This window comes from Varanus komodoensis, unplaced genomic scaffold, assembly GCF_004798865.1.
Source record: "Varanus komodoensis strain SLA01 unplaced genomic scaffold, ASM479886v1 scaffold11, whole genome shotgun sequence".
In the NCBI taxonomy this organism is placed as follows: Eukaryota; Metazoa; Chordata; class Lepidosauria; order Squamata; family Varanidae; genus Varanus; species Varanus komodoensis.
The window spans coordinates 1,325,809-1,342,965 of record NW_025335317.1 but is presented as its reverse complement, the minus strand read 5'-3'; the positions used below and the strand labels follow the sequence as shown (position 1 = coordinate 1,342,965).

At 52.0% G+C, this 17,157-nt stretch overlaps 1 protein-coding gene across 1 annotated transcript; it reads left to right on the top strand.

Moving 5' to 3' along the window:
* The first annotated feature begins 6 nt into the window (after positions 1 to 6).
* HIF1AN (hypoxia inducible factor 1 subunit alpha inhibitor) lies at positions 7 to 13,924 on the top strand. Its single transcript, XM_044420189.1, has 8 exons — positions 7 to 141; positions 1,184 to 1,434; positions 3,187 to 3,335; positions 5,242 to 5,387; positions 8,914 to 9,020; positions 10,444 to 10,507; positions 10,647 to 10,757; positions 11,786 to 13,924. The coding sequence occupies exons 2-8, from the start codon at positions 1,328 to 1,330 to the stop codon at positions 11,828 to 11,830; spliced, it is 729 nt and encodes a 242-aa protein (XP_044276124.1). The 5' UTR covers positions 7 to 141; positions 1,184 to 1,327; the 3' UTR covers positions 11,831 to 13,924.
* The last annotated feature ends 3,233 nt before the right edge of the window (positions 13,925 to 17,157 follow it).

The following is a 17,157-nucleotide window of genomic DNA, read 5'->3' as shown; positions in this document are numbered from 1 at the left end:
GCGCGGGCCGCGGAGGCGCAGGCGGAGGGCGGCGAGCGCGGGTGGAGCGAGGCGCAGCTGCGGCGCTACGGCTTCCGCGCGCGGCCCATCCCGCGCCTCAGCCACGGCGACCCGCGCGCCGAGGAGCTCATCGAGAACGAGGTGAGGCCGGGCGGGGAGGGCCGCTTGCGCGGGAGGGCGGCTGGCCCGAGGCCGCGCCGCCCCGCGGGAGGGGCGGGGAGGGGGCGCCCTTCCCGCGAGGCGCTCCAGGAGCGGGCTCGGGAGGCCGGCGGGTCTGCCGGGCGCGCGCGCGGCGCCGCTCGGGGGATGCGGTTGGGCCTCCGGGGTCGGGGGCGGTCGGGCAGCAGGGGCGGCTGGCGCCAGGTCTCCCGCGCGGGCTGGACCCCTCGCCCCCGAACGTGGGGAAGGGCTCGACGGGAATCCCGTGGTCTGCTCCCCGCTCGGCAGCAGAGCTCGCCGGGTGAGTTTGGCGCAGGCCCGGGCTCTCTTCCTTGCCTGCCTCGCGGGGTTGTTCCGAGGGCGAAATTGTGAGGAGGATCATCCAGCCTTCCTGAAAGGAAAGAGGACGACACGCAAATATCAGAAAAGGAGGAGAAGCTGTATTGGGCAGGTGCACGTTGTAGTTGGGAGGGATGAACCCTCGGTAAGGTGGAAGATCGGCATAATTTGTGGTGTGCTTGCAAGACGAGAAGTATTGCCTAGCACGTTCCTGTTGCAGGAGGGGAGCTGGGAGAGCAAATGGTGTGCGGCTGGCTTCCCTTCTTCAAACAAGTAGTTCTAAATCTGAAGTATCCTCTCTCTGAATGCCTTTCGTTGCCCAGCTATGTTACAAGCAGCTCCAAGTTCTTTAATTACCATGTTATGGAAAAAATGATAAGTTTGAAGGCAACACCGTATCCTTAAGTGCTAATAGCTGAATATCCAAGCTGAAGAATCAGGGATTTCCTGTCACAATAAAAACAGTTCCATCTTGGTGCTCCTCCTCCGCCTTCTAATTTCTATTGGCTCATAGTGAATTACCACAGTGAGCAGTCACTGTCACCTTGCTTGTGGGTGTCTTTTGAGCTCCTTTTACATCATTGCTTTTCGTCAGGTATTTTAAGCTGAATATTTGCAGTGACTTAGTAGTCTCCTACCGTTTTCACAGGAATTTGCGTTGTCATGTTTTGTTTTTTCTTTCCAGGAGCCAGTGGTGCTGACAGATACAAACTTGGTATATCCTGCCCTAAAATGGGACTTGGACTACCTCCAGGAGAACATTGGGAATGGGGACTTTTCAGTATACCGAGCCAGCACCCACAAGTTCTTGTATTATGATGAAAAGAAAATGGCAAATGTTAAGAACTTCAAGCCCAAGTCAAGCAGGGAAGAAATGAAATTCAGTGACTTTGTTGAGCAGCTCCAGGAAATCCAGCAGCAGGGTAGTGGAGAAAGGTAATATTTGGGGTAGGCTAACTTACTGTCTCCCAACCTTCCCTTTTTTTTTTTTTTGAAAGACATACGCTATCTATAGAAGTACTCTTGGATCTTTTAGTTGTGTTGTATATTTGTTTTTGTAAAAATTAAAATCTAAGAAAAAGAAATACCCTTGGATTTTACTTTTGATAGGAAGCTCATTTTTTGCAAACATACAAAAAGCTAAGAAAGGGGATGTCTCTTCATTATTTGCTTGAAACTGTTCTTAGTTATTTACTACGGGACTGGAAGCATTCTGCATTTGGCTTTTTGTGAATGGTACTGCTGGGGTTGGTCTGGCCACAGGACACTCTGACACAGTTCTAAGGGGCTAGGCTTCCATGAGATGTTGGTCCTGGCCTGCTCTTTGCAGAGTTGCTGAGCTTACAAGGAAAAAGGGTGAGGCATTCTGTATTGCAGAGCAGTTCTTTATGTTGCAAACTCATTCATGGTTTCACTTCACTTTGTACAGTCAGATCCTGTGCCTGCTGCCTTGCAGGGGTTTCTCTCCCCTGCGCCCCCACTACACGCGCACTTTCTAAAGGAGCAGAATCAGATGTATTTGTATTGTTGTGGTAAACTCAAAGTTGAGGGGGGATATTTAAAGGGGCTTCATCTCCTGACATCCAAATATGTTCAACTGTAACTTTTTTGGTTTGTGTAGAATTATAAAGAAGTGATAAAATCTATTTAAAAATCACCAGAGTTAAAATGAAAACAATAAACCAAAAGACTAGGAAAAAACAGTAAAATAACTGCTTTAGTCAGCCATTCTTACTAAAAGGTTATCTTGCTGGGCATCCTCAGTTACCTAAGCAACCTGCAGGTTGATGGGGATAAGTATTGTGGGCTACAGTGCAACATTTTGGAAAGTGTGTGACTAAAATGCAGAAGCTGGTGTCAAAAGAGTAGGTGCTGCGTTCCACAGATTGGACCAGGGAAACTCAGTGTAGTCTTGACTGGGCTTTTGCTTACTGGCCTTCAGTGAGTCCACTCAGCACTTTTATTGCTTCAGGTGGATTGGATTTAAAAAAGTGTAGCTGGGTGTTGTCACAGAATCGATTGCATACCTCAACTCTATATGTTGAAATAGGTGGGAAACCTCAGATCTGGGGTCCAGTTCTGCTCTCCAGGGGTCTCCAGCTGGCCGCAGGTCCTCCCTCAACCACCAATTGATTGGTGGTTTCCTGGCCTTTGTGCAGCACCCTCCCCCATCCTAAGATGTAGGCAGGCCTTGGCCTTCCCCCTTTATCCCTCTGCCTCTGGAATGTGACCCTGCTCCCAGAGCTGCTCTGCAATTGACCTGGATGGCATATAAATAGAACTCTGCTGCACCCTGTGACCCACTGCCCTTAGGCAATGCGATTGCTCCCTGCATCTGGAGGCAGCGGTTTAGGTAGGAACAGACCCCCCCCTGGAGGCAGAGCTCCAGGAGAGCGTGCGCCCCTGCCTGGCATAGGGTGTACAGAATGAGACCACGGACTAGATTAAAATCAATGCAGGTAACTGACGGGACCTAAGAATGACCAGCTTGAATGGCCACCCAGTAATGAAAGGGACAGATGTTCTTTTCTCTTTCTGAAGGCCACTGGCCATGCAAACTTAACCTCGGCTTATCAGAAGTTGGCAAGATGATGTACAATTGATGTAGAGTTTGCAGGGTAATCAATGTACTTTATTTTCTGTGCATGTGCAGTTAAATTTTGCCCCTTTGTTTTTTTGGGCGTACAGGTTGTACCTGCAGCAGACCCTGAATGACACAGTTGGGAGGAAAATTGTGGTGGATTTCCTGGGCTTTAACTGGAATTGGATCAACAGGCAGCAGGCAAAACGAGGCTGGGGTCAGCTGACATCCAACTTGCTGCTGATTGGCATGGAAGGTAAGAAGCCCGCCCTCGGCCGAAATGTGGATTAAAGGCTCTAGCCAATTCACAGTTGTTTGCTTTGATTCCTTTTAGAGCTGCCGCTATCGAGAACCACTCGGGTATTTCTTTTGTACAAGCACCTCATCTCAAGTTTGCAAAGGCGCCTAAGTCAGGACAGATCAGGAATTGTGTGATCCCACGAAGTGGTGGCAGCTTGTGTGTTCTCACCCAACCCTTTCGTCACCCGTTACTAGCATAGCGAACAGTATGGGGCGGGAGGGTTTGTTGCCCTCCAGACGGGTTTGTGGCCCATTGCTCACCGCTGCTGTGAGCATAAGGAATTGCAGGGCGGTGTGGCTTGAAGTCCAAACCGCAAATGGAAAGGGCACAGCCCTGGTGGAGGTTGGTTCAGGGGTGGCAAGCTTTTCTCACTCTGGGGGCTGTGCACTCTCCTAGGCAACTTGGGGGACATGCCAGTGACAGGAGCCAAAGCACCCTACCTGTACGTACACTCCCGAAAGAAGCCTGAGCATTTGGGGGTGGGGTGGGGGTGTTTTAGCGGCATTGTAGCATTGGGGGGAGGTTAACCATTTGTTGACGGCGGCTGCCTCCCGGTGTCCCTCCTCCCCTCCCTGGGCTGCAGTTGGATTTGACTCCAGCGCGACTTTCAAGCTCCACTGCTGCATGGAAGAGTGCGGAGGAGGAGCAGTCGGTGGCTCGTGAGTAAGGCTTCCTGGGCTGCCAGCGGTCTTTGGGAAGGGCTCCTATAAAATGGGGGTGCGTTTGGATGGAGAGTCTGCATGGCTGTTTCAATCGGTGCTGGGTGGATTCCTGCCTGATGCTGCGTGATTCCGCAGGCAGGTTGCCGAGCAGTCAGCTGACTGCCCCAGCAAGAAGTCCCTCTGCACAGGCCAGTGCTGCTCGTGCCGTTTTGTTTTACGGCTAGTGTCAGGATAGCCCCACTTTTGCAAGAGTTCACATGATGCAGGTCATGGAACGCGTGTGGCTGGATCCTCTGTGTAACTGAACAAAGTGTTGAGGTTTCCAATAGCAAGCTTTGATTTACTTCCAGGAAAGAGGTGCTCTTTTGTAAACTGGAGGTAATCACACCCAGCTTTTAGGGTGATCTCTCAAAATAATATCAAGAACCACTTCTCGTGCTTTACACAGCTCTCTGTGTGGGTTACCACAGGTATGGAGGGCTTTCTCTGTGGTGGCGCCCCATCTATGGAATGCGCTCCCCAGAGAGGTCCGCCTGGTGCCGTCGTTATTTGTTTTTCGGTGCCAGGTTAAGACCTTTTTATTCCAGCAGTATTTTAATAAGTGTTAATACTGTCTTTTCTATGTTTTTAATTGCAGCCAGTGTGAGTCGGGAATTTTATTTATGATATTTATGTTATATTTTACATTGTAAGCCGTTCTGAGGCTTTTTTGCGAATAGGATGGCATATAAATATTTTTATATATATATATATGGGAAACCCCAGCCTGGGGACCAGATCTAGCTCACTGGTTCCCAGGCCAGTCCACCAGCCTCTTTCTCAGCCTTGTCTCCAGTCCCAGCAGGAAAAGTTCTCGTCAGCTGCTGATCAGAGAAGAGCTTTAGCTGCTGGGGAGATGAGACAGATTCTGTGGGAATGCAGCCCTTGGAATGAAAAGGGTGCTCCATCCTGGGAGTGTCTGCATGGCAGTCATAACACTGCCCTCATATTTGACTAGTGGCCGAGGAACTGCTGCTTGTGTGGGTGCTGAGAATGTGGTGGGTTTTGTGGCATGCGCTGAGACCTTTGGCGCCCCATGGATTGCTTATAGGCCACGAGGCATGCCCTCATTATGAATGTCTTGGTGTTGGGAGGATCTTCTCAAACATCAGGATGGGGCATCTGTTTTCCAGTGACTATTTCAACCTTTTCTTATGCAGGGAATGTGACTCCCGCGCATTATGATGAGCAGCAGAATTTCTTTGCTCAGATTAAGGGATACAAGCGGTGTATCCTGTTTTCCCCTGACCAGTTTGAGTGCCTCTATCCCTATCCTGTGCATCATCCGTGTGACCGGCAGAGCCAGGTGAGGAGACGTCGGTTCCAAATGACCTCCGTTGTGTAAGAATGTGCTGGGTGGCTTCGCTGTGTGGCAGGATTCCCACTGCCCTTTGCGTTCTGTCCAGCCATGACTGACCAGTTGCCTGGATGAATGTCACCAAGTGGGATCTGCCGTGCCCGCCCTCCTTTTCTGTTGTCAGTGGCCCCTAAATAGGATATATCAATTTTTACAACTGCTTATAGCTTTGGCCAGGGATAGCATATGAGTGCGATTGAATATGCTTCCACCAAAGCATCTACACTATCAGTTAGTAGGTTCCCACAAATTACTGCTGCTTAAAAAGTGCAAGAATCCTCTCTGAACACAAGTGTGCCTTTCCTGTGTCATCAGCAAGGGGCAGCCTGCCTCTTGCATGCAGTGAAGAGAAAGAGCTGTTGACACGTGTGACCTAAGCCTGTGCTGTGCAGAGCTGTTTCTGAGAACTAAAATAGTTGCTGTCAGCTCCTCCCTGGCAAGCACAGCAGAACAAGCACTTGCCTTTAAAACCAGGGTTTGAAAAGCTAAGAAATTGTCTTTTCTTCACCACAAGAGTGACCCTCTACCTTCTTTCTGCATGTAAATTGGAAGGGGAGAAAGGTAGTAGGACCACAAAAAAAGAAGGAAGGAGATCCAGTGACTGATACGGGAAACAGGCACAGATGCTAAATGACTATTTTGCCTCTGTGTTCTCCCCAAAGCAGGATGGGGGAGATCCGCATCGGAGATTAGGTGAGGCCGGGGACTTGGGGGCACAGATTAGAGTCACCCCCTAGAAGTTGAGGGGCTCCTCAGGGCATTGGAAATTACAAAGGCGCCAGGCCCTGACGGGTTGCACCCAAGAGTACTTCGAGAGTTGGCAGGGGTTCTCTCACGCCCGCTGGCCTCCATTTTTGAGGCCTTGTGGAGAACAGGTGAAGGTCCAGAGGACTGGAGGGTGGCGTCAGTGGTTCCAGTTTTCAAAAAGGGTAGTAGAAGGGACATGGGGAATTACAGACCTGTTAGCCTTATGTCCATTGTAGGAAAAACAATGGAAAGGCTCATAATAGTGAGAGATCTAGTGATGCTAGATAGGGAAGGGAGGCTGGCAGCCACACAACACGGCTTCTGCAAAAACAGGTCCTGCCAGACAAACCTTGTGGAATTCTGTGACAAGGTTTCAAGGTGGCTGGATGGAGGGGATGCAGTGGATGTGGTATACCTGGATTTCAGCAAGACCTCTGACAAAGTGCCCCATAATATCCTGGTGGAGAAACTGAGGAGTTTTGGGATACACCAAAGCACTGTCCGGTGGATTAGGGCATGGTTGACTGACCGAAAGCAGAGGGTAACCATTAGTGGGGAATCCTCGGGATGGCAGCCAGTGACAAGCGGGGTCCCCCAGGGCTGTGTCCTGGGGCCGATCCTGTTCAATGACATGGCAGAAGGGGTGAAGAGTCTGCTAATCAAAATCGCAGACACTAAAACTGGGGCAGTGGCCACAACTGAGGAGCAGGTACTCCAGATCCGAAAGGATCTGGACAGACTATGGAAGTGGGCAGGAGACAACAGGATGGTGTCCAGTGTGGATAAGTGCAAGGTCTTGCACTTGGGGCATAGGAGTAGGTGTCATAAGTACAGGTTAGGGGACAAGTGGCTGGAGAGCAGCACTTGTGGAAGGGACCTCGGGGTGCTGGTTGATTGCAGGCTAAACATGAGCCAGCCGTGTGATGCGGTGGTCAAGAGGGCGGACACCACCCTTGGTTGCATAGCCAGAAGTGTGGCTTCTAGATCAAGAGAGGTATTACTACCACTCTGGTGCGCCTGCAACTGGAGTATTGTGCTCAGTTTTGGGCCCCTCATTACAGGAAGGATCTAGCCAGGTTAGAGTCAGTGCAGAGTAGGGCCACAAGGTTGGTGGCTGGTTTGCAGGGGATGCCGTATGAGGCAAGACTGAGGGAACGGGGCCTCTTCAGCCTGGAGAAGAGGAGACTCAGAGGGGATCTGTTGGCGACATGCAGGTACGTGAGGGGGTGTCACATGGAGGTGGGTAGAGACCTGTTCTCCCCTGTAGAGGAAGGCAGGACGTGTGCCCACAGAGCAAAGCTCAGGGAACCCAGGTTCCATCTAGATGCCAGGAAGCAGTTCCTGACAGTCAGGACCCCGAGGGTGTGGAATGGGCATCCACGAGAGGTGGTTGAGGCCCCATCGGTGAGGGTGTTCAAAGACAGACTGGAGATGGTGGGCATATGGTGAGCGGAGCCGGCTGGAGCCGGGGGTCAGACTAGATGGCCCGGGAGGCCCTTTCTGACTTGCTTTGCTTCTATGTTTCTAAATAGGTTTTGCTCTGCTGCTGAACGTAGCGTAAAGCCAGTGCCAGTTGCTTCCATCCTGAGGGTTTCTTCCCCTGTCTGGGCAGCAGCACAGAGCTGTCTGCATTTTTGTCACACAGTGTTCTAGTGGCACTTGGAGGAGCAGCACCCCTCGTCGCCTTAATGCACGGGCAGGAAACTCTAGGCAGAGGCGCCCGTTCAGATATTTGGGTCCACAATTGTTTAAGTCTCTAAGCACCAGCAACCCGAATTGGGCTTGGAAGCAAATAGGCAGCAAGTGCAGCTCTCTTAGAACTGATGCAGCCTCCCCTGGCTGTGCTGGTCACACAGGGTGTCCTCTCCTTCTGTGAGCCTGGTACCATCCCTGCTCTGTGCACTGTGCTCTTTGTTGCACAGCTGCTGGTTCCTCAGCGGGCCAGGGAGTGGTGCAGGGGGAGGTGCTTGGGAGCCCTTTCCTCCCTACCACGCCATGGTGAGGCCGGGGCTTTGGTAGGAACGCAGACCGCTTTAACCGGAGGTTCCCTAAGAACGTTCCGAATGCCTTGTCTTCTGTCCGTCTCCCGGGCTGGGTCGTCGTGATCGGTCCTTCCGCCAGTCCTGGGAGAGGGATGCCTCCGCTAGGCCCCCGAGGGTTTGCTGCCTGCCTCGAGTGAGACTTGCAGGCCTTCCTGCCATTGCACTGATATGCCGTTAAGGTAAATATAACCTGTTGCTGTTTTATACTTAACCACTTTACTTAACTCAAGTGGGGTCTAAAAATCAACTATGATTGATACGGTTTATCAGATAAGCCAATCGAGAGCAAATTTGCTACGATTTTTGTCTACGGACAAGTGGGTTTCATGTGTGCCTCAGGTGATGTTCTCCACTGCTGCATTTGCAGGGTGGAGAAGCGGGGGTCGGTGCCCAGGCGCCTTATTTTTGAAAGACCCAGTGTCTGTCTTGCTGCGCTCACACATTTTGGCAGCAGATTCAGCCAGGGGCTGGGGTGGGATTGCCCCCGGGGAGTTGCCCCTCCCTGCTGTGCTGCTAGGATCTTCTGGCTGAATTCTGTCTCTGATAGGCAGCAGATCATGGTCCCTGTTGGTTCTTGCTCAGGCACCTGTTCTGTTTTCTTGAGAGGGTCTCAGGGTGTGGGATTCCAGCATGTGCCCTGTGATGTGGGCCTTTTCAGTGACATTTTTGTTTGTTTGTTTTGCTAGGTCGACTTTGACAACCCCGACTATGAGCGGTTTCCCAATTTCCAGAACATAGTTGGCTATGAGGCTGTGGTGGGCCCAGGCGACGTGCTTTATATTCCCATGTACTGGTAATGAGCACAGAATTGTTTCACGGCTTCACGGCTGAGAATTGTTTCGGGGTGTGGGCATGACCGGCAACTATGGCGGAATCCAGGGCCAGATTCAGACACTGAACTTTTGGAACGCTGGGAGCTCTCTGTGGGCGTCTTTTGCCTCAGTTAAATTGTGAGGCCGGTGCCCTTTCACCTTTCTCTGTGTTCTGTTAGGAGGGGAAGGAAAGAATTGTTGCCTTTAGTTTCAATGCCAAGGTCTTGGTCTTTCCCAGGGAGCTCACTTTAGATTCGTGGATACTTAAAAAGAAACAAAAGCAATGTGGATACAGAGCGTTAACAAGCAAAAGAAAGCTTGCATTGTCTTTGGCTGTGGTCATACTGGGTTTCTGAGTAGGCCGGGAGATGCTTCATGGGCCTTCAGAATTGCCTGAGCGAGTGATACATCTGTTCTTCTGTGAGCCTGCGAATGAAAGGCAATACCTTTGCCGTGGGTTTTAAAAGTCCCTCTTCCCACTGCTGCAGGGCCTTTCCGTCTATGTGCAGGTTCTTCTTCCTTCTGGGGAGCCAAGCTGCTTCGTGAGGCAGAATTCGGTTCTCGTAGCAAAGACAGACCGTGGGGAGGGTGGTTCCCAACAAGCAGAAGCCCTGGCAAGACATGCCTCCCAGGAGCGCATGGCCCTCGAACAGATTCGCCCGCTGGACCCGAGCAGCCTCCTTGCCGCTCTCCTCGGGGAGCCCGTTCAGTTCACTTTCTCACAGAGTTTAACGGGTGGATATTTCGCTGTGTGTTAGAGTAGATAGAACAAAAGTGTCTCAGGCGCTGGCTTATAGACATGGACATCGAGGCATAAATTGCACGCCCTTTCCTATCTTGAGGTTTGGCATTTGGGGTGTTTACTCTGCATCTCTTGTATACTCATCCACTTACTTTGCCCTAACATTTAATGAAGGACTTGGCCAATGCGGCAGAGATGACACTGTTGTGAGGAGGCGTTTTTGTCTGCCTGGGTGGGAACAAGGGCTCGTCATCGGTTCTGGCTTGCCAAGAGGTTTACAGTCCCCTCGTGGTGACGGCTTCCCTTCTCCGTGCAGAGCCCTATGGCCCACTTCACTTTGATCTGCCCCTAGGCCTGGCCATGAAACGTTCGGGAGGAATGGGCTGGGTTGGAGTCCCACAGAAGCTGCAGGCAGCGCGTGAAACGGGAGAGAGCACAGCTTCCTTTCAGTTCTCTGCAGCAGTTTCAAGTGAGAACATGCTTCAGCCAAAGGGGGAGATGCTGGCTTTGCATTCTCGGACACATAGGTCTGAAAGAAGGGGAATAGTGGAGGTGGCGAAGTCCCCGATCAGCTGCGTGTGGGAATGCTATAGCACTGATGTCGCGGATGCTGAGATTCACAGGCATGTCAGTGGTTCTGTCCTTTCTGTGGCTCTGTCTAGGTGGCACCACATCGAGTCTTTGCTGAATGGGGGAACGACCATCACTGTGAACTTCTGGTACAAGGTAAGCAAGTCTGGCTCAAGGTGTGGGCCAGTGGTGCATGAATCGCTCTCCCCATTTGGACAGTTTCTGGTTCAAGAAACTCCTGCTTGAGAGTTTTGCACATCTTTAGAAAAATGTCAATGTCTTGTTGTTTTTCCAGGGCGCCCCGACCCCCAAAAGGATTGAGTACCCACTGAAGGCTCATCAGAAAGTGGCTATAATGAGGAACATAGAGAAGATGTTGGGCGAGGCCCTTGGAAGCCCACAAGAGGTACGGCACAAACCAGGGAGCTCTTGCTAGAGTTGGGGGGCTGAGTTTGCACAGCAGAGCTTTCCTTAGGTGTTCTGGTCCTGAGCTTGCTGGAGTTCCTCAGGTGGCTGGAAGGTTTACTCCAGGGAGCAGATAGAGGAGATGGGGAGCTTCAAATTGTGCTGGAAGACACAGCAACTAGCTTGTAATATGGATTAAGTATTGCATATATCTTTGGTGCTTTGCCTAAACATGACTAAGAGCCCATGCTTCGTGTTGTCCTTGTGATTTCATCTCTCAGACATTAAGATAGAATGATAGAGCCTGGTATTCTTTTCAGGCATATTTCTGCATTTCAGGTTTGGATAGTAGTCTGATTTTTCAGGGGCCGGAAATGTTTAGAACATGTTGGGTCGAGGGACTGGATTCCCTCTCTGCTGGCTGGGCAACATGAGGGGGCAGGGCCTTACCTGGGCTGTCAGGAATGGGGCCCCGCATCCCCCCGCAATGCCTTTGGCCTCCCAGCAGGTGCTTCTGCAGCTTGGCATGGCAACTGGGCAGCTGGCTTTGCTCTGCCTGGGCCTTCCCCCAAGCCAGGGAGAGGGCAGGCAAAGCAGAAGGGGCTGGTTTGCTCCTCTGTCGCCTTCCCCGTGTAGAGAAAACGAGGGAGGAGCAACCATTGTTCTTTTGCCCTGCCTTACACCAAGCCTATTGCACAAATCCATTTGTTTTATTTCTGCTAAGGAAGTTTGTGAAACGGACAGCATCACTTGTATTAATGTGGCAACAAGAAGCAGTGGCGATCTGAGGGCTGCTGCTCTTACTGGGGAGTGGGGGCGCTGGCGAGCATGCTGAAGGCTGAGCCCCCAGTGTGTGTCCATCCATCACAAAGGGGGGGGGGGGGCGCAATGATATTTCGGCTTTGGTCCGGCCCGTGTTCAGCTTTTTCCGCTGCACTTGCTGTTCTGTAGACTGGCAAGACTGCTGCTGCTGGTCCAGTCAGCTTTTCCGGAGATAACGGTGGTTATGTTCTTTTTGCTTTGAAACAGGTGGGTCCCTTGTTGAATATGATGATTAAGGGGCGGTATGAATAATGCGTGGCCAGTGCAGTGGTGGACGTCCGAGCTGCTTCACCGAGTCCTGGAGGATAACGAGCGCTAGTATTGCACGCAGCACTTAAAAGACTAAGGGACCCCTGGCCCAGTTCTGCCCCACTGTGTACTGCTATAGGGGATCACCGGCATCAGAACCTTTCCATTCATCTCTTCTTTCGCCTTCCGGAAGAATGCCAAGGAAGAACCCAGCACCGATAACTCCTTGTTCCCTGCCTGCTGAGATCATAGAGCTTGGCACCTGGTACTTAAAGCATTATGAAATATGTTTGGAAGGAGGTTGAGTCAGGCTGATCTCGTCAGCCCCTCGACTCCATTCCACACACGGGATGCCTGGAGTTGCATGAGGGGCGGGCATGCTAGAGCCAAGCCTGGGGCTGAGAGACTCTCAGCGTGTGGGGGGTGGGGGGCGACCTTTCAGCCACGGACACGTCAGATGCTTTGTTTTGTTTGGGCAGTAGAAGCAAGTGCATGACGGCACCTGTGTAGTTGCCTGTTTGGGTGAGTAACTAGGCCGGCCATTTCGATCTTCCTTCTGCACCTCAGCGTTAGAAATCTACCTAGAAAACCTCCACCTTCAAGCCATCTCACCTCGCATATTTAACCTCCAAACTGCGTGAAGGCAGTGCTTTCACTGATGGTGTAACTTAAAGCACATTTATGGTTACAAATGGATGAAAGTCAGGTAGAGGTGGAGACGAAAATGTCTTCCAAGTCTGCCTTGTCTCCTCAGCAGCAAAAACAGCGTTCTGGGGGGCCCCAGCTCTCCCCTTGCCTAAAAACACAAGAAAACAGGCCAAAATCCCCTTGCACACAACTTCCCTTTACACCACTCAGGATATTGGTTCTTTGGACAGCTCACAGTAAGTGTTCCTTTTTTCTTCAGTAAAAGTGTGTTGTGTTGTTTTCTGTCCCGATAGCTGCATGGGAGCGTTAGTTCCATTCCACCCACAGCCTTCTGCAGCCCAGATCAAGCGATAAGTGACTAGGCAGAGAAGGGAGAGCAGCAGCCTGGCAGTGATGTTTTCTGCAGTGGCTTTCTCAGCAGAGGTTTCTGGGTGAGGTGGAATGCTCCATTCTCCTTTCCCTGTTTTCCCCATAACTGGAAGGGAACATGAATGTCACTGGTTTTATTTCGTCAAGACGAGCGTGTGGTGTTGCAATCCCAGAGGACGAAGGACAAGGTGCTTCCCTGACGTAACGACTATTGCTTTGTCCCTTTGCCACGGAACAGAAATCCCTGGAGCAGCTCTCCTTTTCCCAGTGAGAGAGGAAAATGGCTCACTGCCTGGCCAAACACCTTGGCATAACGACCCTTTTCCGGGACAGACCACTTTCCTGTCATTTCCTGTGAATTCTGGATGCAGTGGCTGAAATAGTACTGAGGAGAACGGGGGGGTGGTGTCAGCTGCCACTGGGCTGGGTAAGTGTCTTCAGCGGGACATTGGGGAGAGCCATGAGCTTCGTTACAAGCAGACGCTTGTTTTGGCTCTGCGATTTGCAGGGAGGCCATGGCGGACCAGTGCTCTGGACACTCTTCGGTCTGGGCTGGGACAGGGTGGCCTGCAGAGGTCGAGGTGGGGCTTCTTGAGTGGCAGCGGCAGTGTGGCCTTTGGCTGAGAGCAAGAGCAGTGCCCAGGCTTCCTGGAGTGCAATCCTGGGTAGGCTACAGCCTTCACCCGTGTGCTCCCAGGTTGGGCCGCCGGCAGAACCTTGTTCTGTGTAGTGCTCGTGAAGAAATAGCCGGTGCCTCAGTAGAAGGAAGAAGACGGGACTTAAATGCAATCTTTGGATCTCTTTTTCTTTTTGCCAAAGGTGTAACTTTTGAAAGTTTCTAAACAGTTGGGTTTTTTAAAAAAACATTGCACTCGACTGGTGCGAAAGCTCAGTTTACAATGCACTGATGGACTGAATTAGTCAATCTCTTTCTCTTTTTTTTAATCCTTTGCTTTTTTATGCCCTGCAGTGGTATTGGGGAAGTTTGTGTGTGTTCTGGGATGTGTGAAAACACATGGGAAAAACATAATACCTTCTGAAGTGTAGTTCTTAAAATACAACTGTTGTTCAATGACAAAAGTGTGGGCTTTTTTTCCCCCGTTCTGCATAACTCGTATTCCTCCTCCTGTGTAAAGAATTCAACTGTGGGAAAGGGAACCCCCGCGAAGGTTCTGGTGCGAGCCAGTCTCGCAGTGCTGCAGGCTCAGCCGTGGCGGCATTGCCAAGGCCTTGCGCCTGTTTATATCTGGAGCAACAATTTTAGCCTGTTCAGAACTGTAAAAGGAAGAGCTTGGCATAGGAGCACAACTGAATCAGCTTCAAGCCTTCCAGGGAGATCTTCCTGCCATCTAAGCTAGTGGTCTCCAGGCATTTGGGATCCTTGGGCACATCTGGATTCTAGAGAAAGTAGGGACACCGCAAGTGTGCGGCAGGGAGGCTTCCTGGAATTGGCTGCATGGGCTGCCGGCCATCGCAGCGTTCCCTGGGGAAGAAAGGCCAGCTGACGTGGGAGCCCGCGCAAAGGAAGCGGTTTCCATTCCATGCATTCAGCTTCAGTTAGACTTCAAGCCTCATGGTGAGCGTTGGACTCTGTGGCTCCACCTTGACGCACACGCTGAGCAAATGCCACAGCAAAATTGGAAACGGTCTCCAGAGGGGAACATGAGCTGAAGTTGTGGCAACATGTCCTCTGTGCGCACAGAAGGATCCTTAGGCCGCCCTTCAGTCGACAGAAGGCCCCCTCGTCCTCTCCAGGTGAGGAGCCTGTCTGCGTAAACGGGCCATCTCTTGCAATCCAGCGATGCAGTGCACCAGCTACTTGCAGTGTGTTAGCGAAAGCACCACTGAACAATTCTTAAACGGCAAAGAGGTATAATGGCAAGGGTGGCAAAACCTTTCAGTTCTGATGGCCACAGCTTTTCACAGCTAGTTATATTTTTCAATAGAACTATTCAATCAAGCTGTCCTTAAAACGGGAAAGCTCCTGAATATCAAGATGGAACAAGGGAGGGCCACATGACATGAGAGCCCATCAAGGCTTAAACCAGCGAGGCTGTGGTGCGAGGGGCTGCCTTTTTGAGTGTGCAGCCTTTGTCTTCACAGGTGTTCGTGCGTGAGTTGGCCAGTGTGGGATGTGCGTGGCTTAAGCAGCCCTTGCATAGCCCAGGGCCTGTTTTAGGATTCCAGCAATGTTGTCTGACCCTTGGTTAGCCCATGTTCACACTGTGCGACATGCACCCACCAAGTGGGGGCCGTGTATGCAGGCTGGTGCCTGTGGATGCTGCAGCGCCTGAATGTTTATTGAAAGCCACTGCGGTGTAGTGGTTAAGTGTGCAGGGCCGGGACACTGGTGATCCGGGTTCTAGTCCCACTCAGTTTCGGAGCTGACTTTCGGCCAGTCAGCCGCTCAGCCCAGCCTACCTCGTAGGGTGGTTCTTGTGAGCAAACGACTGCACCCTTGTACTCGCTGTTGCCGCCGAAGGCAGAAGCTGCAGCGCTTGGCAGGAAAGGAAGTGCATGCGTCAGCGCAGACATGCAGAGGTCGAGGAGAGGGGCCTGCATTCCCAGCAGGTGAGGGGAGGATGGCCTGTAAATAATCTCAGATTCCGTGCTGGTATTCGTGCTGCTTGGGCTAAGACCAATTGGCAGCCTTGTTCCCAGCAGGGCAGAACAAGCGAGCCTTTCTGGACAGACCCTCGCCCAAAGACCCCACAGGGCTCACCCCCTCTCCATGGAGGAATCGAGCAGCTCCTCCAGGCTCTATGCAGGGAACGCTGCTTCCCTCGGCGCGTCCTGAGGCAGAGCTAGCTCCTGTGGGGCCCCTTGTTGCTCCTTCCCGGTGGGACAGCCCCGGCACGGGGCAAGGGGAGTGAGTGCGGAAGCGCCGGCCTCGCCGCAGCAAGCGCCGCGACATAAGCGCTGGTTCCTGCCTCACCGAGTCAAATATCTGTTGCAAGCAGATGATTAATTGACGGAAGGCGAGGCGCTTACAGAAGAGCGGGAACAGATGCCCGCGTGCCTTGGGGAAGCGCCACTTCCCTGCACAAAACGGAGCTTTAAATTACAAGGCTTTTACCAAGGCCAACAGTTGTGGGAAGTTGTCTGCTCTCATTTGCATAATGACTTCTGCCACTGCTGATTAGACAGGATGAAAGAAGGGAAATTTGACAATTAGGAATGAACGATAATTAATCAGAAACTTGGTTAGGAGAAGGGGAAGTCGTGTCCCACAGCCAATAGGAGCAGGCCCCGTATCGGCCACGACAGTACACGTCCGCAGCCGGTGACTGCAGAAGCTGACCTGGCCATTCCGTGTTCCAAGGCTTGTTGCAGCCGATCAAGAGTTTTGCAGGCTGAGCTGATGTGTGTGTCTGGAACCCCATACATAGAAACAGAGCGAGTCAGAAGGGGTCTCCTGGGCCATTCAGTCTGACCCCTGGCTCCAGCCCGCTCAGCTCATGACAAGCCCATCATGTGCATGTCCAGCCTATCCTTGAACACCCTCACCAATGGGGCCCCAACCCCCCCCCCCCCCCATGGAAGCCCATTCCACACCCTCGGGTCCCTTCAGGAAGTGCTTCCTGGCATCCAGATGGAACCTGGGTTCCCTGAGCTTTGCTCTGTTGGAGCGCGTTTTGCCTTCCTCTGCAGGGGAGAACAGGTCTCTACCCACCTCCGTGTGACATCCCCTCACATACGTGCATGTCGCCAACAGATCCCCCGAGTGTCCTCTTCTCCAGGCTGAAGAGGCCCAATCTCTCAGTCTCGCCTCATACGGCATCCCCTGCAAACCGGCCACCAACCTTGTGGCCCTACGCTGCACTGACTCCAACCTGGCTAGATCCTTCCTGTAATGAGGGGCCCAAAATTGAACACAATACTCCAGTTGCGGGTGCACCAGAGTCGTACAGAGTGGTAGTAATACCTCTCTTGATGTAGAAGCCACACTTCTGGCTATGCAACCAAGGGTGGCGTTTGCCCTCTTGATCACCGCATCACACTGCTGACTCATGTTCAGCCTGCAGTCAACCAGCACCCGGAGGTCCCTTCCACAAGTGCTGCTCTCCAGTCACTTGTCCCCTAACCTGTACTTATGACACCTACTCCTATGCCCCAAGTGCAAGACCTTGCACTTATCCACACTGGACGCCATCCTGTTGTCTCCTGCCCACTTCCATAGTCTGTCCAGATCCTTTTGGGTCTGGAGTACCTGCTCAGTTGTGGCCACTGCCCCAGTTTTAGTGTCGTCTGCGATTTTGATCAGCAGACTCTTCACCCCTTCTGCCATGTCATTGAACAGGATCGGCCCCAGG